The 27,173-nt window shown below is 39.7% G+C and overlaps 1 protein-coding gene across 1 annotated transcript in view; it reads right to left on the reverse strand.

The window, feature by feature from the left end:
• THSD7B (thrombospondin type 1 domain containing 7B) overlaps positions 1 to 27,173 on the reverse strand; it is a 243,921-nt gene that overhangs the window by 61,406 nt on the left and 155,342 nt on the right. Inside the window, exon 15 of the mRNA XM_059852540.1 lies at positions 14,664 to 14,842. Within this exon, the coding sequence (XP_059708523.1) occupies positions 14,664 to 14,842 (179 nt within the window). The remainder of the gene's footprint in view (positions 1 to 14,663; positions 14,843 to 27,173) is intronic.

A 27,173-nucleotide genomic window follows, 5' to 3' on the forward strand; every position in this document is an offset into this window, starting at 1 on the left:
ATGAACACAAAGCTCAAAGGAAAAAAAAAGTCCAGAAATTAAGTAATTTCCATTCAAACTAGTGAATGAACTAGTATAAAATTTCATGTGGGGTAGCAAGTTTAATAAATCTAACAAGACACAAACAATATCATACAATCAGAAATAATAAATGTCACATCTATATTTAATAAGAAAAAAAAGTTATCAGAGCAACTAAATGCCCTTTCTTCTATGCTTAGCAGCAGCAAAGTATTAGAACAATTATGAAGGAAAGAATAATCCAAGCCAGTGAAGTTAAAAGAATTTGGGGGGGAATACCACATAGATTCAATACAGGTAAAGCACACTGATCTGACATCTTTCTCAGAGAAAAAAAACCTCTCAATTTCCAGAGAAAGGAAATTAAATTGATCTTGGCAGTCTGATTTTTGGGAAGGCTTTAATATTGTGTCACCTGGGAAGTTTTTAGTTAAATTGAAGAAGATGGGGGATTAGTACAGAAGTTTTAAATTGGCCTGAAATGGCTAGAGGTAGGACAGCAACAGCAGCATGAAATGGGGAACGTCAGGCTGGAGGGAAGTTATTAGCATCACTGCTGAGGGAATGCTCTGACAGCCAGCCTTGGATAATATTTCACCAATTATACTGGCACACAAATAGCTATGGCCCTGTTAAAATTTTACTGAAGAGAGAAGCTAAATGACATTTTTATACAAGAGGAGTGAGACAGTGTGGAGCAAGATCCACATGGAGCTGGACAGGAGCGTGGGAGAGAGGCTGCAGTTCAGGAGAACAGAGCATGGATCACAAATCTGGAGACTAAAAACACCCCAAAAATCAGCCTTGGGAAACTGCAGGGGGGAATCACAAGATGAAACATTAAGTGATGTGGTTGTGAAATAAACCAGACAAAAATGCAATTGAGGAAGGTTTTAGCTTAGAATTTCCCTAGAAGGTGGGATGCAATTACCAGTGTTTTACAAAGCCCTGCTAAGACCCTCTCTGGTGTGGTGTGCACAGATCTGGACACTTAATCTCCCACATTCAAACAAAAAGAAATGGACAAGAAAAACAACACAACAATTTTGAGAATGAAGCTCACATTTTACAAGGAGTGGCTAAAAGGTTTCAATATGTCTAGAGACAGGAAGCTGCAAGGGATCTCTCTCTTATCATTAGAGAATAGAGATGGTTTTTTCCTATAAAGAAAATACCAGACAGCAGAGCTTTTAGCACTAATGGAAACTTCAGCAAAGATGAGACAGAAGAAAATACCCATCCACTCAGCCTGGGAATGATTTTCAACAGGAGAGGATGGGCCAGGCTTTCAGGAGTAATGCAGATCATCTGCCCAATGCCAAGGCAAAACTTAATAATGTTTTCAACTGGAAAATGCAGTTGCCTGCAGCTTCTGTGACTGTGGTAAGTCCTGTGTCCTGTGAAAACACCACGAGTGTTTCATGTGTGACCCTGGAACAGGCACTGTGACACCTCTCCTCTCCCTCAGCTGATCACACATTAATTTTCCTGCAAACCTTCAATTACAGAAGTGAACCAATAGACAATTATCCTAATGAAACCTCGAATTAAAGGCAAATTAAATTCAGGACCACTGAGAAAGTGATCTTTGATTGCAAATAGGTAATGAATTGGGTTTTGTCTTTAGCAGCTCTTAATAGGTTTTCTGGGGTATCAAAGAAAAGATAAATTGGCTTAAGCAATGACTCATGTAAAGCTACTAAGATAAACACTAATTTTTTACAGTTCGTTACAAAATATAATTTAAAAAAAACACACTGAACCAACATATTTGCTCTTAGTAACTGCCTTTAGATGAAAAATGCTTCTTTTTTTTTTTTTCCCCAATCCATGCTGTTTGCAACAGCTTCAATTTTGGAACCAAGCAAGGCTGAGTGGAATCATCACAGAAGTGGCCCCATTTTGGCTTCCATAAAAGCCATTAGGACATCTAATAAACTGAATTTAAAGGAAATAGGAAAAGGCCTATTATTTAAAGGAAGAATTTACCTCTCAGCGAATTAGGAAGGATGTGTTAAGTTCCATGATTTAGCTACCCTCATACACATCAAACATAATAACAAAACCAGCAGTTCTTTCATATAGTAAAACTGAAAAGGGAGTCTTCCCTAAACAAAACCTATTTACACACTGCAAGTAACACACTGTAAGTAAAAACAACTGAAAAGAAACAAGTCTTTTTACCCCAAAGCACAATGGAGGGAAAGAACTCTAACAGCAGGAATTTAAACTATGGAAACAGAAAGCACAGACCTCTGACAATACTTTTATTTTACTTTAAATATAATTACATTATCTCAGGTTTTTCTGGCCTCACCTGGCTCTGCTGTAATCAATTTCTGGGAAGAACACTCCTTTCCCTTGGATGCTTGCAATACAATCCTGAGAGCATCTTGTATTTGTGTGACTCTAAGACATGCTCCAAACATTTGGTTTTTTCCCATTTGCAACATATGAACCCTTTTTTTAAAAAAACAAATGTTCCTCATTTCACCATTTAAATGATACTCCAACAGTGTTCCAAATACTATTGGACACATTTCAGGGAAGCATGTGGAGACTGATTGTTTCTTTCATTATTAACTCCATTGATAAACATTAACTCATGCCAAAAAAATTATCTTTTGGTTGTTTAAATCAAATGTCATCTGTTGCCCATTCTGCAGACTGGATCACAATCCAGCAAAACCATGACAATTCCTGGTACATTAAATGATTGACTCTTCTATAGGGAGGCCACGTTGTAGGGCTTTACATCCAACTTGCATCCAAGGTCTCACCTTCACTGAATAGACCAGAAAAAGGGAAACATTGTTTAAATTAATACTGCTATATATAAAAAAAAAAAAAAGCTCAGGCAATTCCAGGTGTCTTAAAAGTTAATTGGAATTTGCCTTCATTTAATTAAATGATGAGAGTTGGGCCAGACACATTTGGTTGGAACAGCACAGTAGTTAGAAAAACACTGGGTGGAAAATAGGACATAAAGCTGGTGTTTGCATCTGCTGCCACACCAAATGCCAGGGATTTCTGGGAATGTTCCAGGAGTGAGGAGCTGCCACAAAGTGCCAGAACACCCAGCAGGCACGTGGAACAGCTGGGGCACACATCCACCACCCACCAAGAGCTGATCACTGGTTTGGGCTCACATGGGGAATACAAATGGAGGTGGAAAATGAGCCATACAGAGCCTGGATCCACACCCAAACTCCTCACAGTTGGTTTTCCAGCACAGCCTTTTGGTACAGGATGCTGTGGGAAGAACTGCTCCCTGATGCTGCTCCGAATGGAGAGGAAGTAACTCCCTTAACATCATTAAAACAAAAGTGTCTCATCCTCCGTTTTAAACCAATGCCTGTCAGGCACTGATTATTCTTGGGATTTAATCACAAATTAATTTTCATTCAGGTGTAGAGAAATCAGTTGCATAGAATCAGCATCACTAGACTAAGAGAAACGCCTAGAATAAATGTTTTACTCCAAAACAAATAAATATTTTAGTGTTATCAGAAGGACTTCAGAAGTCATCTGTGTTCTCTTCCCTTGCCAAGTTCCCAGATACCCTGATATGCTACATTACTATGACAGGGTGAAAACACAGAAGTAAGGTTAAAAAGATATTTATTTTAACTCGAGCTGGGATTAATTTCTGAGGTTAGCATGCAGATATGACCCAAATACAACTTGTACTTTGAATTTGCTGCGTGATAAGTAACTAGGCTGAAATGTTGATGTTTGCATACAACTCCTGTGAGGATTCTTATTATGCAAAAGGCAAGACGTGAGAACGCTGATGAAAATCTGCGAGTCATTTATCAAACACTGACCTGAAATGAATATTAAGAAAAACCTCTTTTATATGCAAATGTTTAATCCAACTGAGTTTAATCATGACTTTCCTTTCTCAGGCCCGATGAGTTGTGCATGCTCTGTGCACTGTAAGATACAATCTTACACATCTCACTCTCAAAAAATCCTGTTGTTTTGTCAATGGTTGCTCTGGGAACATGCAGAATAGAAAATTAATCTTTTCTCACTGTTTTACTCACCTGTGAGCCTCTCCATAAAGCCTGTTTTGTCTGCCCACCTGCTGATCACTGGAGTAGTATCTCCTTTGAAAGGACCGAGTACTTCTATTTTCTCAACAAGACAAACTCAAAGCATAATTGATTTCTCCAATGGGTTTTCTAGAGAATATCTGTTGCTACTCCAGTTGCTAAAGTACTCACTGGTTTGTGTTCCAACAAACACAGATCTGTTTATTTATTGCCCAACTTCACAACCAAGCTACAAACTGGGGAAAAGCAACATGAAAAAAAACCATTGGTGCCCCCAGAATCTGAAATGCTGGCTGCAAAATGGCAGAAAGAAAAACTTACATTCCACATGGCCACTTGAGAGTACACAGAACTGAAATTAAAGAAAAAGACTGGCTTTATTTTAATAAATGTTGAAAACCTGCACATTGTCAAAGAGCCATATGATGGATTTAGTGACCACTAAGCATTCTCAATAAAATCAAAACCAGCTGAGGGAATCTCCAACCTCAGGACAACCCTCAGGATTGTCCAAACACTGCAGCTGCAAGATCTGGAAGCATGGACTGAGGAGCAAAGATCTTCTAATACTGAAGGAAAAATATGAGCTCCATGTACTAAATAGAACACTGAATAACAGCATCAACAAACAGACACTAATTATTTTCATCAGTTAAATATATATACAATAAGACACTACAAAAGTAGCTTATGACTAGATCTTCATTCCTTTTCAAAAACTTGCTTAGAAGAGGCTGCTAAACCTTTCCACCTTATTCTTTTTGCTCAGACAAGAATGGAGTATCTTTATGCCTGGTAGTTAATTAGAAAGTTATGAAGCTCATAATGTCACTTAGAGAAGGAAAAATTCTCATTTTTACTTCGTGAAGTAATAATTTAAAATTCAAAGTAATAATTTAAATCTAACTTATAAGAGCATAAAGGACATTTAAACTTAACAGATATTGGAATTTGAATGGAGACTGACCAGCAAAGTTGACAGATATTATTTGGTTTGGCATTTCTAATGGCCAAAGTTCATGCTAACTTCTATTTGTCCAGTTCTCAAAGTCCTCCAGAATAGCCTGGATAAAAATCTTCCTGACTACCCAAAAGCTGTCTACAGTTTTTATGTAATGTGATATACAACATTTTCTACCTGATTTTATAGCAAACCACGTCAATGGTTTTTATTCATGATTCTAAAATATTATTTCAAAGAAAATGGCTTTAAAAAAAACAAATTGAGGAACAAATTTTTTGTTTAAGAAACAAAGAAGCCTGTTCAGTAACACCACTGTAATTACACATGAAGTTATGTAGGAAAAAACTTGAAAGTGAGGTTAAGAGTAGCTGAGGGTTTGGTTACCCCTCACCAGGAGGAGAGGGGGGCTCCTGGAAGGACCCCACTGGTCTCAAACAGCAGTGACAGCTGGGACTCAGGGAAGGCTCTTCCCACCCATCCCACCACACAGATCACAAATGAAACCAGAGCCAAGCTGAGCTAACCAACAGAGGGCAGCTGCCTCACAGCTGAAGGGAGCCCTCATTCCTGCCAAAACCCATGCCATCAGTGAAATCCAAGCTGACCTCAAAACCTTCTAACTGAAAACTATAATGCCAGGATTGGACAAAGCTTTGCTAGAGACACTAGCATGTCTTTTCAAATAATAAAGATATTTGAGAAAGAGGGAGACAAACCTACTGAAGTTTAAAGCAGATGAGTGCTCTTTCTCAAGGCAACCATCCCTGCCACCACTACAAAAATTGAATTTTTTATAGCATTTTTATTCTTCAATTGAAATCCATAGAGAGAAAAAAAAGAGTCTGCTTTTAAATTGTATGTTGGTTTTAACTTTAAATATGAAAAAAACACAGCACCAATCTACCAACAAAAAAAAAAATCCCCCAACAACCAAACTAAAACAAAACACTAAAACTTTTGTTTTGACAACAACATGTGGTCCAGCACTAGAACCAAATTAATCCTCCATTAAAATCTACATAACCATTTTAAGCCTGCTTTTTAAATTATTAATGTGTAGCTAACATCTGTTCATTGTGAAATCACACAGGATTTGCATCCCTTTTAAAATTAATCTGTAACTCTAAAAACACATAGACTACATTTGCCATCAAACTGTAATTGATGCTGGAGAAACTTTATTAAGTGCACTAATATTTAATTTAATTATCTTTGGCTCTGAGTTTGAACTCCAAAGTCAATCTGGCACCACTATGGGCCACACCTATCAGCGAATCCAAGGGCTCACAAAATGCTCCCTTCATAAAAGGATACAAGTTTCCTGGTTGTTACAATATGGGAAACAGCTGACTCAAAAATAATATAAATTATAGATGGATTAAAAGCCTTCATAACTTTTAATTAAGCAATAAATCACAACAAACTGCACAGGACTGCTGATTTATGCAATCCTCCAGTGAGAAGCAGTAAATAAAATTAGAATGGACAGAATATACATCTTATTGGAGAAGAAGAATCTATCCTTTGGCATTTCATTCATACATAAAAATCTGCTCACCTTTGGTTTTTCTAGTGGTGGCTATAGCCTGCAACACACTCATTTATATCTCAAAAATGTGCCATGATTTATAGATAATGAGGAAGGATTAGTTGAATTTGTGCAAACTCGTATTTACAACTCTCTTCCTGGTAGCCCTGCTAAAACAAGGAGTTCAGGAGGCAGGGAGAGCCCCAGACTGCTGTACAAGAGAGATGTCTCAAATTTTTCCTGTCCTTCCCCAAACCCACCTGAATGTGACTAAAGCATATTTTGACGTTGGTTAAAGAGCCCTTGCAAACAGGAGCCCTGACACAGGAGCTGTATTTGACAACCACTCAGAGAGCTGTAATTGGGCCTTGAAATCTGAAATCTCTGAATGCTTTATATTCCAGCCAGCAATCTGGTAATGCTGATGATCTTGATGCTGTCACTTCAAGAAGATGCAAAATTCATGCATTCAGCTTGTGGTTCAAGCGCTCACATTTAGCTGACAGCAAACCCAGCACAATCCTTCCAGGCATGTGGGGGGACGTCAAGAGGAGGACAGAAGGTCATCTGCACTTTTATTCTGCTGTCTTGGAGGAAGAAACCAATTAAACAACATAAAAAGAAAATGAAGTCCATTTCTGAATCTATCAATCAGCTACAGAGCATAAAACAAAGCAAACCCAACAAACCATTTGGTTATAATTTCTGAGCAATGGCCACAAGAAACGTCTGCAGCAGAAAAAATATTAACACTTGTTAAGTATTAATCAATGAGAACTGCTCTAGACAGAGCAACAGAGACAGAACAATATTAAATACTTTAAAAGAGGCAAGACCAAGGTTATTTTAATGACCATCATGCAAGAGGCTCCTGAGAGTTCCTGGCTGCTCAGGAGCTCTGACAGATGAATTCACACAGCATACATCTTCATGTCTCTGCTCCCTCTCTGAGCAGTAACTTCATTTCCAATTATTCTCTCTTATTCATAAAGGACAGTCAGAAAAATAGAAATTTTCTGCTCTGAATGCTCAGGATATATTCGCAGCATGCAGGTGAGTCAGACCATGTTTAACAAACTCCTGTTCCTCCCAGGAATAAAGCCATCCACTGGAATGGGGTCAGCTTTAAACTGGGGACACACAGAATCTGCTAGGTATTTATGACAAAATTCAGTCCTTCTGAAGACATTGCTGCCCACTAACAAAATTAAAGAAGTGACCAAAATCTTCATTAACAACCAACAGCTTCACATTGATTTCTGATGGTAATAGAATGCAAAATCAGGCCAACACCAGCACCTCATTTAGCAACTCAGCTCCACCTCTGTTCCTGCTGGATGCTCTGCGCTGTGATTCAGATTTACACAGCAGCTCCCTACACTGGACAGATCCAGGCTGCCTCCTGCTCAACACACTCCTGTCCAACATCTTGTTGCATTCACACTTCAAAAAGTTTTGAAGTTTTTATGTGGCAGGTTCTTAGAACTAGAAATTACTGTCATGAATTTCATGACTTGGCATAGAATCTATTACAAAAGAAATTTCCACATTTGTGTCTTACGTTGTAGCAAACAATTTTTTGCAATCAACGAGATCATATTATGGAAATTAATTTTTGAAAGGAGTTATGAAAGAGAGCAAAGAAAAGGAAAACGTGTCAAAATCTTCATTTAACTCATCAAAAGTGTAATTTACTCTCTCTGAAGTAATTGAGTCTGTCTGAAAACTAAATCATGTGTGATAAAATGCAAGATGATGAATAACTGTTTCTCACATCTTTTACCATATGAGAAAAGGTAAAGATGGACCAACATTTTTTTGTCTGAATATTCTTGGGTTTGTTCTAATTAGAACAGAAGCTAGGTCCTCACTTTAACTGTTATGCAGCATCTTCCCTTCCGTAACGATTGCAAACCTAAAACTGAGAAGAAATCACAAAACTTTGTAGAAAAGAAATTAAAAAACTTCCTAAAAGGAGGAAGGAGGAAAAAAAAAACAAACTAAGATTAAAACTGCTGCCATGGAATAACCAAGGCATCAATCCTTCTTGTTCTCCTGCTCCTAAGACAAAGACAAGCAAGAGTAAGTTCAGTCTCGGTGTTAGATGCTGTCACGCTGATTTATGGCACATGCTGTTTGCAGGTCCTCCAACATGACATATTGTCCACGAGAGATTCAGCACAAACCACACTCCTTTCCTCAAAAAAAAAAAAAAAAAAAAAAGTATTGCCTAAACCATTTGAACTTCAGTTCCTTAGGAGAAATGCTAATACTTTCTTCACTGGGCCACCCAGCTTTCTATGGCTGATCTCCAATTTAATTCCATCTCCTCTACAAGAAATCAACAAGACAGAGCACTTTAGGTATAATTCCTGTCTTTTCCTATACTTTGCAAAAAGCTATCACATTGAACAATAAAAATAGTCCTTTCAACAACAAACCTAGGAACTCTATTTGAATCAGAAATAATTATGTTCCATTCCTAGTTCCAGAGATGCAAACACATAAATTTCATTTAAACCAAATGTTCATGCTTTGGTATATATCTCATTGAAAAATTGGTAGGGGCTTCAGTGGGCAGCAAAAATGTAGTTTAATTAATTAGCACAAGGCTTTTAATTTTTTTGGATTTGAAAGTAATGCCAGGAAGGAGATTGACATTGTAACATATTTAACTTCACAAAGTGCAAATGTTCTCTCACAATTACAGAAAGCAGCATTACACAATACATCAAGTTGCTTTTTTATTAAAGGGAAGCTATCTAGGAAAAAAAAGCCAAGGGAAAAATACTTTTGAGGGAGTTGTTAAACAGCTCAATTTCTGAAGCTAAAGCTTTTTATGAGTGGCAATTGTGAAAATATATTTATATGACTCTTTACTCAACAGAAAACCTGCAGGAGGAATGAAAATCAAGTGTGGATAGCTATTGAAGGTGAATTTAAAATTAATACATGCTGAGAATTAGAGTAGACACTACAGGGTTATTCTCCTGGAGGAGAACATGGGACTGGTTCAAGTTCCCAAGGAAGTGAAGCAACACCCACCCACATGGAAACTCACTTCAGGCAGGTGAGATACTGCTCAGGCTGCTCAGATTTGGCTCCTACTTCTGCTCATTTAACAAACTAAATTGCAGTTTAGTACAAAACTCCCAGTCACAGCAAGAAAAGTGTAAAGGGAAACAGGAGGTTCTTGCTATTTTTTGACACTGAAAATTCTCCCACATTAGTGCAGCAGGCAAAAAAACTTGTCATTTTTATGATACTGTAAAACTGCACTAGAATCAGAGGACAGATGTGTTTTATGCTGTAATTCCTTCCTTTAAGGCAGAATGGGAGGAGATCAGATCTTCTGAAGGTAAAACTGAGATTAAGAATAGGACTTTTTTTCCCCAGAAGTTAAGTTGCACTTGAAGCAAATGAGTGCTGATAGAGTCAGATAAAAATGCAAGACAGATGATTTCCTGCATGGCACAGGAAGGGATCTGACACAGCTGATGGACTGATACAGCTCTAGGCTCAGGAATGAAGCACTAGCACCTGAAATCCATGAGAGGAAGAGATTTTGAGTGCCTCAAAAAGTTCAGTGACTTTTCTGAAAATTAGAAATCTGTATTATAAAAGAAGTGATTTCAGCAGGAGCTATTTATAGTTAGTACATCAATAATGATATTCTTGAAGACCAATTCCTAATGCTGCAAGGAGAAGGTTATACATGGGACTCACCAGCCAGGGACTAGATGGGAGCTAATTCAGTGACAGCAATGAGAGATGCTGGGTTCAAACTTAGCTTTTAATACAGTAGCCTAAAAGTTTTGAAAATGCTGAAAATAACTGTTTTCTCTGAAGTGCAAGTGGATCTAAAGCAGCTACTTGCTATGAAAAAAATTCCAGAAATTCATACATCTTTACACCTGAGAGATCTGGTCTGTAAGCTTACCACCACCCTCCTTTTCCCTTTCCTTAAACTCCTCTATGCAATTTCAGGAGCAGTACTTGCAATTCTAAGTGCAAAGTGTCTGTATTTCTCACATTCTACAGTGAACACCAGAAAGTGTCATTAAGAATAAAATATTCATTTTAATGAAAGCAGTAAGTTTACATTCTAAATACACTACATTTTTCTCCTGCTATGCCTGCCATTACAAATACTCCCAATCCTTTAAAAACGTTTGCCTAAATATATACAGCATAAATAGAGGGGATAAACTACTTGCTATGGTATTTGTCCTTTAGCAGTATTGGCTAAGGGAGAGAGGGGGAGGAAGGAGAAGGAGGGAAAACCTTGACAAGAATATGTATAAGAGCAATCAATAAAAAAATAATCCTTGGAATTCATGAGTCTTGAAAATAAGATGCATTTTCTCACAGTAATCCTAAAAACCTATAAAAGAATATTCAAGCAATAAACCCCCCTTAACTCATATTTAACCTTTCATCATGTAGAACTACATATTAAATAGCAACTGCATGCTGTGTAAGTGCATTCAGAGGAGAGCAGGGATGGAAAAATGTAAATGCTACACCTCTTTTAACATGCACAGCACAGCCAAGAACATCTGCCAGCTGACCCCCTAATCCAATCGGCTGTTCAGAAGCAATCACATCCTCAGATAAGAGCTGCACAGCCCCTACATGCAAAGCCCATTTTCTTTAAGAGATGGAGCAAAATGTAGCTAGCCAGCTCTTCAACCATTTGCAAAGAGGTAAAAGGCAAAAGTAATTCTGCATATTACATGGAGCTGCGTTAAAATACTGTCATCTCTTCCTCCAAATACTGTAATTTATCCTTTAATTTCACAGGGCAGCAACACAGACAGAGTTTAAGGCTAAAGGGACCACATCAAATCAAGTGATTTTATCAGAATACCATGAGCATTCAGCCCATGCAAATGTTTGGCACCTCTATTAGAAAATAGCCTGGAATAAAATCTTGAGGGGCTCAACCTCGTCTATTGCCTACAATGAGAACAATAAATACAAAAAAGCTGAATTAATTCTCCTAACTCTGAGTTTACTTCTCACATTTCTTGCAAAAAGTGTGGGCTGCTTGAGAGGCTGTACAGGCAGATGAACATATCCAAAAGAATGGCTTCAAGGTACTCCAGAAGAGTCAAACTCTCTGTGGAATAAGGAGCACAAACCCCACAGAATATCGTACAGAAATGGGTCATGCCATTATTTCTGTATAAAATCAAATTTCTCCTAAAATATTCTATCTTTAATACACAAGCAAGCTGCACTACCATGACTGGACAAACTCTTGGGGATCTTTTACAACGCAATTTATGTGACTCAAATAACTACTTATATTCACAAAATAGATTTTTTTTGACCATGTAAATTGTCCCTCTGTCCAAAGCAGTAGCTTTACTAAATATCTGTATTGGCAGAGCTCCAGACATGGTGGGAAATGGTAAGAAAAAATTGCTAAAATAGTGTTTCAAGTAACACTATAGTTAGATTTATGTCAAGTATCTGAAAAGCACTAGAGAAAAGGATACACAGGGGTCTGCCAAAAAGTCTAGACAGCACCCTGCACAAAAAGAGGGTGAAAAGATTATCTGGCTTAAGAAAAAGACACAAAATGATTGAGGGATTTAATCATAAGCCAGTAGAAAAATGGAGAGTTCTCCAAAGTAATTGATTAAGCAATAGCAAAACCCAACTTCAGAAGCAATAATCAAAACCAAAATAATTAAAGATACTGGAGGAAATAAAATGGAAATCATAAGTGAAATCTACTAACACCAGGAGGAGTGTTCTAAGCTATCTAAAATTATTTGTTCTAAGTTATCTAAAATCTTAACAAATGCATAAAACACAACACAGTAGCCACTGGAAAGTAAAACTCAGTAAAATTCAGCTGTATCAGCTATATGGTGCTGTACTTCTTTACTGCTGTATAGTTTACCCCTATCTGATACCAAAGAAAAGCCAGCATTTACTGCAGGTATTTAATCCAGATTATACAAAATAATTAGGATGTCACATTTTTATATATAATGAACCTGTAGAGCTTTGCTCTAGGATTTAAAAGCTGCCCAGAGCAGCGGGAACAGCAGCAGACAATCTGCCTGACAGTGGATTAATGGTATGTGTCCAGCTTAGCTCAGCAGCAGTGCCACCAGCTCATTTACTTCACCATCTGGGTAGGCAACTTGTGCATCCTGCAACATGCCCAGGGACCTCAGTGTGTTAAATCTGGGCTGGAAGTCCAATCCCAGTGGATGCAGAGCAAAACTCCTTCTGAAGCTCACAATGTATTGAGAAGCATTCAGGAAGGCACTGAAAAGAATCACAGGCAAAACATGTGCATTTGTGTGCATATATACACACTTTTCTTATTAGCACAACCATTTCTTCTTACCCTAAAAGCTCTGAAATATATAGATTTGCACTCAGTCCTTTAAATCTGAATTGCAAGAAGAAAAACCATTTGTGTGCCAAAGCAGTGAGAAATAGCTTCTGTTTTATCTTAAAAAAACTCACAAAGGAAGAAACAAAAGTTCCAAAAAGCAACCAACCAAAAAAACACCTTGAAAAACAAGAAGCCACAAACCTAAACAAACAAATCTGAACACATATTCTATGTTATTTGTACTACAGCCTGCAACAGAAAGCATCTAATGAATTCAGTAGGTTTTAGATCATGACATGTGCTCCTAGTAAAGAGGCAAAAAGCACCAACCACGTTTATATTAATACCAGCCGTGGCACTTTGCAAGCACTGTGCACCAATAAACTGTACAAAGACATAACTTCCAAGTTTGAACAATTTCTTCCCTTTAATATCCTCTGAAAGGCTTTTGAAACTGGCAACTCTAATGTGTGTGGGAATAAGTAACACATGATGGCAATAAGTTTGCTATTAATGGAAGGAGTCTGCTGTGTCTGTGGGTAACAAACCCCAGTATCTTTTCATTACAAAGGAGCTTATTGTTACCTTATCACTTACTGTGGGATTTCACTTTGCCTCTCTGGTGATCTGTCTGATCTATTAAGGAAAGCACTGAGCTATGGACAACATACACTTTATGGCAGTTTTATATTTCTGTAGTCCCTGCTGCTTCGGTTAGCCTACTTCCAATGAATTCCAAACAGAAATAAGGAAAAAGAAGAAGGAAAAAAAAAAAAAAAACAAGGAGTATTTACCAAGTTTCTCACAGGAAAATAAAATTAACTGTTAGGAAAACGAGGCAAGTTCATACTCAGGAGCTGGAAGTGGGGCTGCATTCCAGGACATGACTGCTGCAGCAATAGTTGTGCAGAAAAACAACTGATCCACCATCTCTAGCACCTACCAAATAGATCTTTGTATGATACCACTGAAGTACTTCTACACATCACATATTTCATACATATACATATTCAAATTCTTCATAACATATACATGAAGTTCCTTCAGCATGACTGTTTCTGTCCTATTAATTAATTTTCATGGCTGAATCTGAAATATAGGGCAGACAAAACTAAACAGTACTTCATCAGTGTTAATTAGTGCTAGAGAATTAATCAGCAAACGTAGGAAATCACTGTGCACTTTGCAGAAATGCATACAGCATTAAGTGGAATTTAAATAGAAGCTGATCTTCCTTTAAGAGTAGTAATTTAAAGATTATTTTCCTCTGATGGGATACTTCAATATTGAATATACAGAGATTAATGTTAAAGGGAACCTGGGCTGTGTTGAAGGGAAATGTTGCTAAAAATAGCAATTTTTATTTAACAAACATTTCTACAGCAACCAGAGTCTCAAAAAAAATTAAAAAGTTTTGAAAATATCCATGACATCTGAGTTCTCTGATGTCTACACACTGTCCAGGTGGGATTATTACTCCAGGGCCTGCTGTGCTCTGGGAGATAACAATTTCTTCATATAAGAAATATGGTGTTTCAGGTCAAATTCTGCTGAAATGTGAGCATTTCTCCCTCAGTCCTCAAGAAGGTCAAGGATTGCCTACAAAAGGTGACCCAAGGTGTGGTGCCAGAGATAACTCCTATCTTTACCTTCTTCACCAGCACAGGAACTCTGGATCCCGACTCAGAACACAGCACAGAGATTTCTGTTGGCTACCAGAACGTGGCTCACCTGATTCCTGAGGTCCAGCTTGGGGCAGGGACGACCTCCATTGTAGGGCTTCTCCTTGAGCCACTTGGATCGGACTCTCACCCCCGGTCCACAGGAGGAGCTGCAAGGAGACCAACTGGACCAATCGCTTAATCTGCAATCAAACGGGCACGGGACCGTGCAAGGCTCTTCAATGTAACCTAAACCAAAGATTTAAGACAGGTTTTAATCACCACAACCAATGAACTTCCATCTTCTGATGTGACCTGTGCAACCAACACAAAACAAGAACTTCTTAAGGAGAAGGCATCTGGCAGACTGACAACACCATCCAACGCGAGGTTATGGCATTGTTTGTGAAGAACAGCAGTGACTAAAATTAATTTCTACTTGGTTTAGTCCAAAGAAGGCAGTGATAAAAAGGAATGATGTAAAGGACACATGCTGGCAAAAGTACCTGTTGTGAAGCTGGTGCTCACCAATATATGCTAATTACCTTCCTTATTAGGCTGCGGCCATCCATGACAAATTCTGGAGAATTAAGTGTACAGCCCTGTTGTGAATGACTTCTGCATTACACTGGCCATCTACAGGGCTGGCACAGGCAGGAGACAGACACAAGCTCTCTCCTCAGCAGAGAGAACCACAGGATGGGGGAGGCAACAGAGCTCGCTCTTCTCTTGGCAGCTCCCATCAGATGTGTGAGGGACCTGCCTGCCAGCTGGAACAGTATGGGATTTATTCTTAGGAGAAGCAGATGAAACCTGCTTCCCACACCTCACAAGTTCTCTTTGTACCTCTTTCCAAATGCTTTGCTTTTTATGTTCAAAAATGGCATTTTAAAGCTTTACTTCCACCTTAAGCTAGTTTGACATGAAAGCCTTCACAAGATCATCATCTCTTAAAATCACAACACCAGACATCTGCAGGACCAGCACCTCGTGAATCAAAATCCAACAGGTCCCTCCAAAAAGGCACAACCCCACAGTTTTAGGAGCTGGCATTTGGGAAGAGAGACTCTGCAGAGCCCAGCAGTGGCTCTGGAGCTCTTGGTGTGCAGAACAGCAGAGAGGGCCAAACCCTGGGGGGTTCTCCAGGGAATTAGTGGCACCAGTCCTGGGTTGGCAGTCTGGAATAATCCTGCACCTTCCTACTTACCATGCTGCATTCATTCTCCCCTGGTTCCTATTATCTGCTTGTCATGTCTGTATGTATGATTTTAATTTAAACAAAAAAGAGATTTCATGTTAGATCATGAAAGCCAGGGGCTGCTCAGATCAGCCTTTATTAGAGGCAGCTTCATCCCTCTGACAGCTCTGGCAATGATGGTTATAGAAATAACTGAACTTCATCCCTACCACTGTTCTGATGTTTCACGTTTTTATGCCCTTTATTTCTGTTTGGTTTTCATCATGCAAACACTCCCTCTTGATTCCTCACCTACAGAATACCAAATTAACTCAATTTGTGACTCTTCTAGGAAGGGTTTCCCCCATCTACCCAGGTGACAGTCACTGCGGCACAGAGAGGAAAAAACACCCAAACAACAAAACTCAATCCAGAAGCAGCTGCTGTCCAAAACCCCCAGACAACAGCCCCAGACAACCATGAAACACCAAGGTTGAGGCACAGAGATTATTCTGGTTCAGAGCTGGATTTACTGGCTGAACCATGCCCAAGCCTGCTGCTCACTCTGAACCAGAATTGTGTTACGGCCTGGGCACCAACCCACAGCAGCAATTCGCTGCCTCCCTCCTGCTCCTCATGTCGAAGTCAGTATCAAGAAAGGTTTCAGGCTTATTTAGGCATCCATCCACTGGAAAATATCTTCCTTCTAGAGGTACGAGAAATACTGATGTTGCTTTTGTAAACAGTGCCTTAAAAAACGGCAGCAGCAACAGCTCCTTCAGCTCAGTGCTGCTCTATTTCTCCTCTCCTGATTCCCTGTGATGGTGCTGTTCCTGTTTCTTTACGGCGGCCACCCCGCAGCCTGACACCTGCAATCATTTCCCCCCCTAACTCACGCCGTAACTCTTCCCCAGTGCTGCAGACCTGTGCCCATACAGAGTGCTCTGGTTGTCTTTGCTGCCTCTGATCTCTCTCTGTTGTGGTGCCTCTTCATTTACAGCTCCAAAGCCACTGGAATTTGGTACCTTAATTATTTCTGACTTAGTCCATTCCAGTGATACTGGAATGTTTGAGATATGTCAACTTTGTATGCTTACCTCAGTGAGATGACATCCATGCACACACATATACAAATATTTCTAAAACAGACTCACTTTTTTCCCCTAAATAAAACTCTCAAATATCCCCCTGATATTCTGTTCCACCTGCTTAGGTTGCCACTCAAAGCAATTCATAATACATTATGATAAGTAAAAGAAATTTTCTCATGATAGATTTATGAGAAGCATTTCTTAGGCAGTTCTCTAAAGAGTTCTGTTCCACCACCGTATGAAATATCATCTTTCCTTGGGCTGTGTGACAGCCTGGGTAATTAACTCTCAACAGAAACAAAGAAAGTGCCTTGTTTCAAAGTAGGATTAGTCAGAGGGGTTATCAACTTATCAGAGAAGGTGAAACGGGCTAAGTCTTTAGGCAGCTCTAGATCTACATCTATAATAAAAAGAAATATAAGACCAAAAAAAAAAAAGAAATAGACTACCAAAAAAAAAAAAAGTAAGATGAAGAATAAGTTATAATAAACATCTTTCTTATATACAAGAAAGAAGATTTTACAATTAACATGGTAGAATACTTGCACAGGTTGCCCAGAGAACCTGTGGATGCCCATTCCCTGGAAGTGCTCACGGGCAGGTTGGATGGGGCTTGGAGTAACCTGGTCGAGCTCACTGGGTTCACATGATGACCTTTAAAAGGTCCCTTCCAACACAGATTGTTCTGTGAAGACTGAAGAACGTGTTGTATTCCATCCCCAGGAAGTGCTGTGAGTTATCCCTCAGTGAGCCACAGAATTTCCAAAGATATCCCATTCAAGATCTCCTCACAGACTGCCATTACTCTTCTATCAACCATTTAGGGTTAATCCTACACTAAGGTATTTATCCATAGAGCAAAGATTTCATTCAACCAAAATTTTCCTCCAAAAATGTTGCTAGGATGTGCCCTCCCTGCTCAGACAGAGAATGCCTTTATGGCTATCTTTTTATGATGAGTACTAAAAAACACTGTACTCAGCTCATCCATTGCCTGTGAGACAAGGATATTTTTTTTTCTGTAGGAGCCAAGCAATAACTTGCTGTTGTCAGGGGACTAAAAAGACCCACAATAATCCTAGTTTTGGCATGCCTAGAAAACTTGTAGCTTTGGCATGAGGCACAACACTAAACAAACAAAAGCCCCAAGGCCAATGTGCTATTAAAACAATCCATTAATAAAGAACTCTACATTCAAGCCACTATCCAGAGAAATAACCTTACCATAACAAAATATGAATAAAGTAAATAACATTTCTGAGCTACTGTTGCTCAGCTTGGGAGACCAACTCAAAGCTGAGTTTACACAGCTGGTTTTGTCAGTGTCATCCTTAAATTTCCCACTCATCCATCACATTCCCATTTTCCTCCCCTCTGTAAAACCTGGTACCAAACAATTGTTGTTTCCAAAACTTTCCACAGAAAAAATGCACTCTACTTTTCAGCCGTGTTCAGCCTGCTTTCCATGTATTCTTAGATTATTTTTTGAAGCTTCCTTTAACCTCCTTTTAAAAATTATTATTACTGTTATTATTCCTCAAAATCTCAAACACTGATGAAATAAAGCTCATTTGATTCAAAGAGAGCAGATGAGAACCTCTGTCCTAACTGGGCCAACAGCAGGCTCCTGAACACCACAGAGCTGGAGCTGCACACACAGATGTCACAGGAGGTAATGACAAGAACACCAGATTATTTAAGTGGGCACTTTGAAACTTGCTACTGGGAATTGGCAGGGAAAATTGGTCTGGATGACCAAATAAGCCTTTTATACATTTAAGTGCTATTGTTTTTCTACTGAGACACTGTCAACATAGTGGGATGAGCAAATGCATTGACTTAGGCTGCACAGCTCATTTTACTATCATTTATTCATTAAGAACAGTGTGCTTGTTGCTCAACAAGCCACAAATGGAGTCTCTAAAGTGTCTCTAACAAACAAAGCACCAACAGATCACACAGGATGTCCTGGGAATGCTCAGACACACAGTGTGGCAGCCCTGACTCACCTCAATTCTCCTGTGCAGCCCAGAGACAAAGCAACAGCAGGTGGATAACGGGAGGATCATTTGGTGGCTGCCATGGAATCACAGAAGGTTTGAGTTGGAAGGGACCTCAAAGCTCATCTTGTTCCACCCCCCTGCCATGGGCAGGAACATCTTCCACTATCCCAGGTTGCTCCAAGTTCTGTCCAACCTGGCCTTGGACACTTCCAGGGATTGGGCATCCACAGCTCCTCTGGGCACCCTGTGCCAGTGTCAGAGAGACACAAATACATGGTGCAAAAACTCTTATTGTCCCATTTTTGTTGTGCCACCCAGCAGAGCCAAGGCAAGAGGAGGCAGCTGGGTGATGGGTTGGGGGATGTCAGTGATACCACAGGGGACTGTGCTGGGAGAAGAAGGACATCAGTGGTTTTACAAGCAAACTTCAGGGACACTTCCACCTGACTGTTGCACTTCCAAAAGATAAATTTGCTGTTGGTGCAAGGTCTGCACACAGCGTTAAACAACAGTGCCAGCAGCATTCCAAGAGGCTGGCTTAAAAGTGATGTGAAAATAAACATTTCTCCAGCAGCTTTGGAAACAGATGCACCTCTAATTGAATTGGCTTTAAACTCATTTGTATCCTCTCTAACATATTTCATGGTTTCAATTAACAAACTTCTAGCAGTTCTACCCTTGTTAGTAAACCTTGAGGTGCTTCATAAAACTCAAGGTCATTACTGTGAGAGGGACAATTCTGTGCATCACCACAGCTGCCACTGGTAATAACACTGCTAATTTCCCTTGGAGACTGTGGGACAGGAGAGATCACCCTTTAACAAAGTAGGGAGCAGCAGAGTGGACAGTGACACAGGAGAAATGTTTCTAATTACACAGACCAAAGGTAGAGGGGGGAAAAAAAATTGATTCATTTTGCAATTAATATTCACATTCACTTGATTACTGACTGTGAAATATCACAAAATAACACCAGTAAATCCAAGCAGTGCTAAAAATGTAATAGCTAAAGACTTTATAAAGGAGACCTGGTGGACCACAGCATTTGGTGGGCCAAATTCTGCTGAGCTGAAGCTCTGGGATCCCCTGCAAGGAAAACCTCTTGCTTTACCTCAGGTTAAAACTCAGCATGGAGTACAGACTGCAGCTCAGAGACTTAACTCCACCAGCTGATCATACTTCTGTGGCTGAGGCTTTCCCAGTGTGCCAAGAATAAGGCAGCCACTGGCCATGGGCCACATGGCACAAACAAAGCTCCAGAAGCTTGTGACAAAGCTCCAGAAGCTTGCGAGCTGCAAGAGGAGCACCTCGTCCCAAATAATCCCCGCTCAAAACCTAAATCCTGCTTCAAGGCAGAAAATTATTAACTGAAGGGAACCAAACATAGTAAGTCTGGGAGACTTAAGTTGCTAAAAACTTGAGTTGCAGCTGAAAAGGATTTAATCTTGCCACAGAACAAATGTTTAATCTTCTTTTTTTATAGTACACAAGGATTAGAGAGATTTTACACATTATTAGTTTGCTGAGAAATTTAGGAGATAATCTAATTTACATTCAGTAAATGCACAGCCAAAAAACCCCGCAAAAATAACTTCCACATCAAATATTTTGCAAGGCTCAAATAATGGACCCTTAGCTAATTTATTCCCACTTGCTCAACAAAAGATGCACACGCTCACGTTATCTCATAGCAGACTGATTAGAGATTCTAAATAGACCAGAGAGGACTTGTAAAGAAGGCTGGTAAGTTTAACTCAACATTATTGTTATTGAAATTCATCCAAAGGTTGGTTTTATTGCTCAATTTCACAGACTCTATAAATCCCGGGGAAGCAGTTGGGTTGGTGCTGACTTTGCATTATGATTTCTAATTTCTTTTGATTCTGCATTACAGTTTTCTTCCTTAAAGAACTTCCAAGCATACACTTGGCATTAGATACAAGCCCTGGTAGTTGATATATTTAATCTTTTAACTCAATAAGGAAATCTTCATTAATTAGCACTTTCCTTGTAACAGATTGCAGAACAAGCTGAGAACTCTTCCGGAGAAGGAGTCTCGTCTGCTGCCTTCTGAGTGCAAATAAATAGAGCAAATAAATAGTACTGCACAGTGTACATTCATCTCACAGGGAACATGTGATGCAGGAGGGCAGAAATCCACTGCACAAGTCTGTCCAGGCTCCAAAACCAACTGTGGGAATGATGCTCTCTGTTCCCAGGGCAGCCTTCCCATGGTGAAGGGCTGGCCTGGCTGCTTGGGAGCCCTGACATCTTAACAAAGTCCTTACTCAAATAAAAAACCATCCACTGGGATCAATAGCAGTTAGGGGAGTAGCTCAGCTGTGTTTTTCTGTATACTTTGCTCATCACTCTGCCACTGGGAAAATCATCTGTTTTCTTCAAATAGAACAGAGTAGCTTTTTTTTTTTTTTCCCCTTAGCAGTGTTGGAATCCTCTATACATCAGGAAAAAGACTCAGCCCACTGTATTTTATTATGGATTGTTTACTATATTTTTTTTCAGGCTACTCAATTAATAGTACGGGCATGTTTTTAAAAGAAACCTGAAACTGTGTTTATATTTTATTATTATGATGATATTTATATAAGAAAACAAGACTTTTTTTAAAGCCTGAACACAATTAAACTGTCCACAGACCATCAAACTCCCTTTTCTCCTACACCTGACTTCTCTCAGAGGCCTGATGGCACAGCAGCCCTGCAAATAGATGTGCACTGCAGACTGCTCTGAAGATCAATACAGACTTGGGCAATTTGGACCTGGCAGGAAGAATCTTCCAGAGCCAAGGGTCCGTCACTGGGAGAAAGCTGCCACCAAATGTCACTGCAAGTATCTCCCCCCCTCAGTAAATCATATATGTCCTGAAGCTCAATGGTTTCAGGCTCCTCTGGAAACTCAATTTCAGACTTTGGGGCCCTCCGTGGAGAGCATCTTTCTGCCAGTTTCTGAAGCCATGACATTGGGCACTGTCAACACAATATGCCACCTCATTTCTGCTGCCAAGCTGTGACCCCAAGACACAGACAAGCCTCATTTAGACAACTTGCCTTGGACAACAACGTTATGGCTTTCATTTGACAGAATGGGACATGGTGATGCATCTCCCTGCATCCTGATAATTAGCATGTATTCTGCATCACAATATTGCCTTTGTTTCAGACAAAATAAACCAGCAGATGACTTTGCAGAAGACAGGAACACTAATTAGATTGGTGTGCAATTAATATTATCAAGAGGGCTCACAGCAGCATGAAAAAGTTTTTTTCTTTAAATGTACATTCCTAGTTCTTTAATTTACAAACTCAATGGCTTCTGCTCATGAGCACGTCACACAGGCTCTGGAAAGGCAGGGGAAGGTTGTGAGCCAGCTGTGACCTCCACAGCCCCCTCTCCAGTGTCACAGGAGGCGAATGACACAGTGACCTCCAAATCAATACATTAAAATCAATACTCTGCCTCAATCCCTTCTCCCATCAACACTAAGTGAGAAGCCCAACTGCACACTTTAATTATACAGGTGCTGTTTTAAGGATGCCACTAACCATTACCAGCACCAGGAAGATCCATGAGTGCTTTCCCAAAATCCAGGTAGCTGCTGCCAGGTCCCATCTGCTTGCATAAGGAGTTTCACTCCATCTATTAGAGGTCACCTTGCTGCAGAAGCATCTGACCTCCTTGAATAAAGCTGTACTATAAAAAACATCTGACAAAAACACGATTTTGCAGAAGGGAACAGTCCTGGTTCTGCACAGCCCAGGCACAGGGAGAGCAGTGACTCATTTATATGATGGAAAACCTTGAGAGGGAAACAGGACGTTTTTGTGACACTAGCAGGCCCCAGCACAGAGTATTGATGTACTGAATTTCTGATAGACTTTTGTTTCAATTTTGCAGTGTGACTTTGAGCTCTCTGGTTGTGTAGTTCAATCTCCTGTGCTGGAGGACTCCAGTGAATTCAGAAGCAGAAGGCAATGCAATCCTGTTAAACAACACTGTTGTTAGTGGACACTCCCCCACGTTACCAAATACAAATGAGAGCCAAGATGTCACAGTGGGAATATCTGTCTGCACTGAGGGATTTTTGAAGATTTGCAAACCAGCCTCTCAGTAATTTAATTTACACCATCCTCATTTGCAAACCTTGGAGGACAGAGAGCTATTAAAGAGTATTTCAGGCCCAGGAACAGACTAAGGTAGGATAAATTCTCTACTACTCATCAGTATCACAAGGATAATCCTTAGAACAGACTGAGCTGAAGTTTAGGTTTAATTTTAATTAAGTTGCTTCTGAAAAATCTTCAGAATGTGTCAGACATTAAACCCTTTAATGCCCACTGAACTCCACCACAGTTGGAGCTCAGCTATGTCCAACTGCCACAGGGCTCCCCAACAGTGGTAAAGATATGGAATTGTCACTCTCCACTCAAAAATTATTTGTCATCCATTTATTTACCCGAAAGTCCTGCTCATCAGAGCTGTATAAAAGGCAGAAAGTTTAAAAAACACTGCAAAAAACCCCACATAAGACATGAGAGAAATCCTGTGAACTCCCACATCACTTCCCAGTGCAGCCACACATCTCAGAGGGATCATGAAGCTCTCCATGAGCAGTAGAAATACAGAGGTCTTAGGACTAGAACATGTAATTCATCAACAGGGTTAGGCTAAATATTTCTTCATACTTCCAATATAGCATATTAAATGGAATGACATGTAGGGAGAGAAAAATGTTAATTCTAAGTCTATCTTAGTATGGTAACATTTTATTAGAGCCTTGCCTCATAACAGGCTGTATTTGTGACAAATGTGTTATTAAGGCTGAAGAGATGGGCCACATTTCAAGGAAATTCTCTTTCCACAGCCTGTGCAGAAATCAGGGCAGGAGATCAGCCAGTGCATTAACCTGCTATCACAGCTCTCCTAAAGCTCCCACAGACTATTTCTACACTGAGTTACAGTTTCCACATTAAAAGCATTCCCAAGTCCCATAGAAGAGCTTTAATCAATCTGTAAAAAACCACAAAACAAAAAATCCCCTAACTGAGCCCAACAATAGAAACAAAAGTGATGGACATGAGCAAGGGTGGGCAGAGGTGGTCCAGCAGGAGGCAGCTGATGGTGAATGTCAAACATGAGAAAGTCTGTTTGAGGACAGTGAAAAGCCATTCCTTCTTAAAGTCTGGCACTGCCACCTCTTCAAAGGGGTCATTTTATGGGATGCAGCAAAAAGCATAAAAGAAATTTGGGCAAGAAGATAAGCAATAAAGATGTGTATTTAGAGCCAAGGAGTAACAACAGACATCACTCTGACTAAATGCAGCACTTACAGAAGATGCTGCTCCAAAAGCCAAGTCTCTAAATATTTTTTCTTAAGATGCGTGCTTCCTTTCTCTAAGAAGATAAAGACCTAGAAGAATGTGCATTTCTGTGTACTAATGCCTCAGGGGAAGTCTTACCTTGCCTTAAATAAGCTTCTTTGATAGCCAGTTTGACCCATTCAGAAATAACTTTTTTGATGGCTGTTTATCTTTGATTCTGTTGCCAGAAAAACACAGAGAACTCAATGTCTGAACAGTTGTCCTGTGATCCAATTTCATTTGATAAGTCTTTTAACATCCATAAAGGAAGAACCGTGGCCAAATTTTCTTATGGTGAACAAATTTTGAAAAAGTGAAGGGGGAAAAAAAAAAAAAGCAAAGGAAAAGATAAGGAATAAATCATCATTCTTTGAGCACTGTTTTGGGAGCAATATGTAAAAATCCTGTAGTCAAACAAGAAATGGAGGCCAGGTCCTTCCCAGGCTCTGTGCCTGTGTTACAGCTCCCCTGGCAGCCACAGCTGTAATTAAAAGTGTCACCACACACCCAAGGAGACATGTAGGAATGTCAGAGAGAGTCCAGAGCAGAACCCAGCCAGGATTTCAGAGCTAAATTTAGAAGCTATTTAGCTGTGAGAGAGCAGAAAACAGTCAAAGGTGGCAATGGCTTCAACGAGTCCTGAACTGGGGACTCGAGGGCAGGACAGTCCTGCGATCCAGCCTTAATTCCCATGTCAGGGGATGGGATAGACAGAAAATAAGGTGAAATTTTAGCTGAAGCTTCTTCCTCAAGCAGTCTTTGAAAAGCTTTCTAGTAGCAATACAGCCATTAATAAAATCCAGTCATGTAATAAAAAGGCCACAGAGAGAGACAGTGCTGGTTTTGGCTGGGGTAGAGTTAATTTTCTTCACAATTTCTGGTAGTGGACTGTGTTTTGGATTTGTGGTGCAGTGTTGATAAAATGGGGATGTCTTTGTTATTTTTGGGAAGTGATTACAGAGAGCCTAGCTGGGTTCTGAAATCAACAGGTTGTACTAAAAACTGAAATTTCAATATAAAATGTAACTCAAACTAAGAACGAAATTAAACTTTGGAATATTTTCAGAAACACAGGGAAACGTCTGTTCAGAAAAGTTCCTATTTCTGAAGGTTTTCAAAATCAGGGATTTCTACAATTTCACTCTTCAAAACAAAATTTACTAGATGCGCAAAAACGTATACCACAGTAATTACTAAAACTGATACACTTCCAAAAATAAGTAAGCACCTATTCGATGTTGCATTTTCAATCTTCTTTTTTTTAATTTTTCCCCCCATACCTTGTAGGAGCAGCAAGTTTGCTTTCAGATCAGGACAGATCTGACTCATATTCCTTTAACCTATTAGGCTCTGCTTATGGCTTTTGAGCTATGCAAATAAAAATCTGCAGAATGCTTATTAAAATCTAGGGATTAAAAACTATCTGAAAACAGCTCATTTTCTCCTAAAATGGGGGGAGTCAATCCAAGCCTTTTCATTTTAGGACAGGTTTGTCCATCAGAAGTTGGAGCTCACAGAAGGAAACACTGCACTGTAGAGAGTAAGGAGGTGTTTGACATCCCTGCTGTGCCCTTCATAAATTCAGAGATAATTAAAGCTTTTTAAGGTGAGTGCAGGTCACAGCTAAGCACTCTGTGATTCAAAACCAGGATCTATTTGTCTGTGGTGCCTTTTTCTTCCAGGTTCCTGTTGTTGTGAGCACAGCAGAATTTGAATAGGATAAGCACTCTTCATAAACTCCTGCTTTCCATAAATTGCCTGTTGGATCAAAAGCAGAACCTCCATGCAAGTGCACAGAAATCTCCAGCTTTGATTTGGAACAGATGAGGCACCCTGTGTTCCTCTAAGATTAAAAAAACCCTGTTGGCATCCCACACAAGAGAGAGAAGCAAAGGGACGACGGGAAATCGTTCAAAACAAAGGAGATGGAAATTCAAAAATAGTATGAGCAGCTCAGATGACAGATTGAGAAGCAGATGAACTGCAATTAAAAGGACAATTTCATGGCCAAAGAGGATGCTCCAGACACAGTTAGAAAAGGAAGACCCTCTGGACTGAGCACAACTCAATACAAGAAGTCTTCTGATGGGAAGGAAAATGGAGGCAAACTACCAATTATAATTTTGCAATGTATTTAGAGGTGGTTACCTCTATCCATGATTTCATAGGTGCATTTCCAAATTAAAGGAAGAAAAACAAGGATGAACCAAACCTGGGACAAATCATTAGCTCAACTGGAAAATGCAGATCACTCATTTCTCAAGCTTATTGAATGGGTGATCAAGGGAAAAGGTGACACCACCAAAATAGAGCAGTTTATCACAAAAGCCAGCCATGAATAAAAAGAAAAAAAGTGTACTCTTTTTCCTGGAGAAAAGATTTGGTAAAGAAAGAAATAAAATTCAGAAAAGCCTGTGGTAAGTATTTTTAAGCTTGTCATATCTAATGACCACGAGCTAACACACAATTAAATAGCAGTAAGGATGAGTAAATCAGTCAGTGGTGATCAGCTTGCCCACTAGAGCTGACCCCAGGCTTGCTCAGCTCTGGTGGGTCAGGGCAGAGGTCCCTCCCTCCAGCCCAGGCTTCAGGTCCTGGTACAGAACAAACTGTAGACCTCAGGGAGGTAGACAGAACATTTCCAAAAAGGAACAGCTGGAATGCTTCTGTCTTGGGATACTCTGATAGCAGTAACTACACCAATGGGGAGAAAATGTGCATTTCCAGTTGGGAAGGTATGCTTAAAGGGTTAATATATTTGCAGAGAATAGGTTTAGAACAGTTCGAGTCTAAACCCGTAGGAAACACAGATGAACAAACTGAATTGGATTTTTGTTTAGGCTCCCCCCTCGCCCTCCAAGCTGCAAATGCAGAATCAGTCCAAAAAGTCAGTGTCAGAGCAGGGCCTCAGAACCAAAACCCTTCTGAGCA

The sequence above is a fragment of the Haemorhous mexicanus genome, chromosome 8 (assembly GCF_027477595.1).
Source record: "Haemorhous mexicanus isolate bHaeMex1 chromosome 8, bHaeMex1.pri, whole genome shotgun sequence".
NCBI lineage: Eukaryota > Metazoa > Chordata > Aves > Passeriformes > Fringillidae > Haemorhous > Haemorhous mexicanus.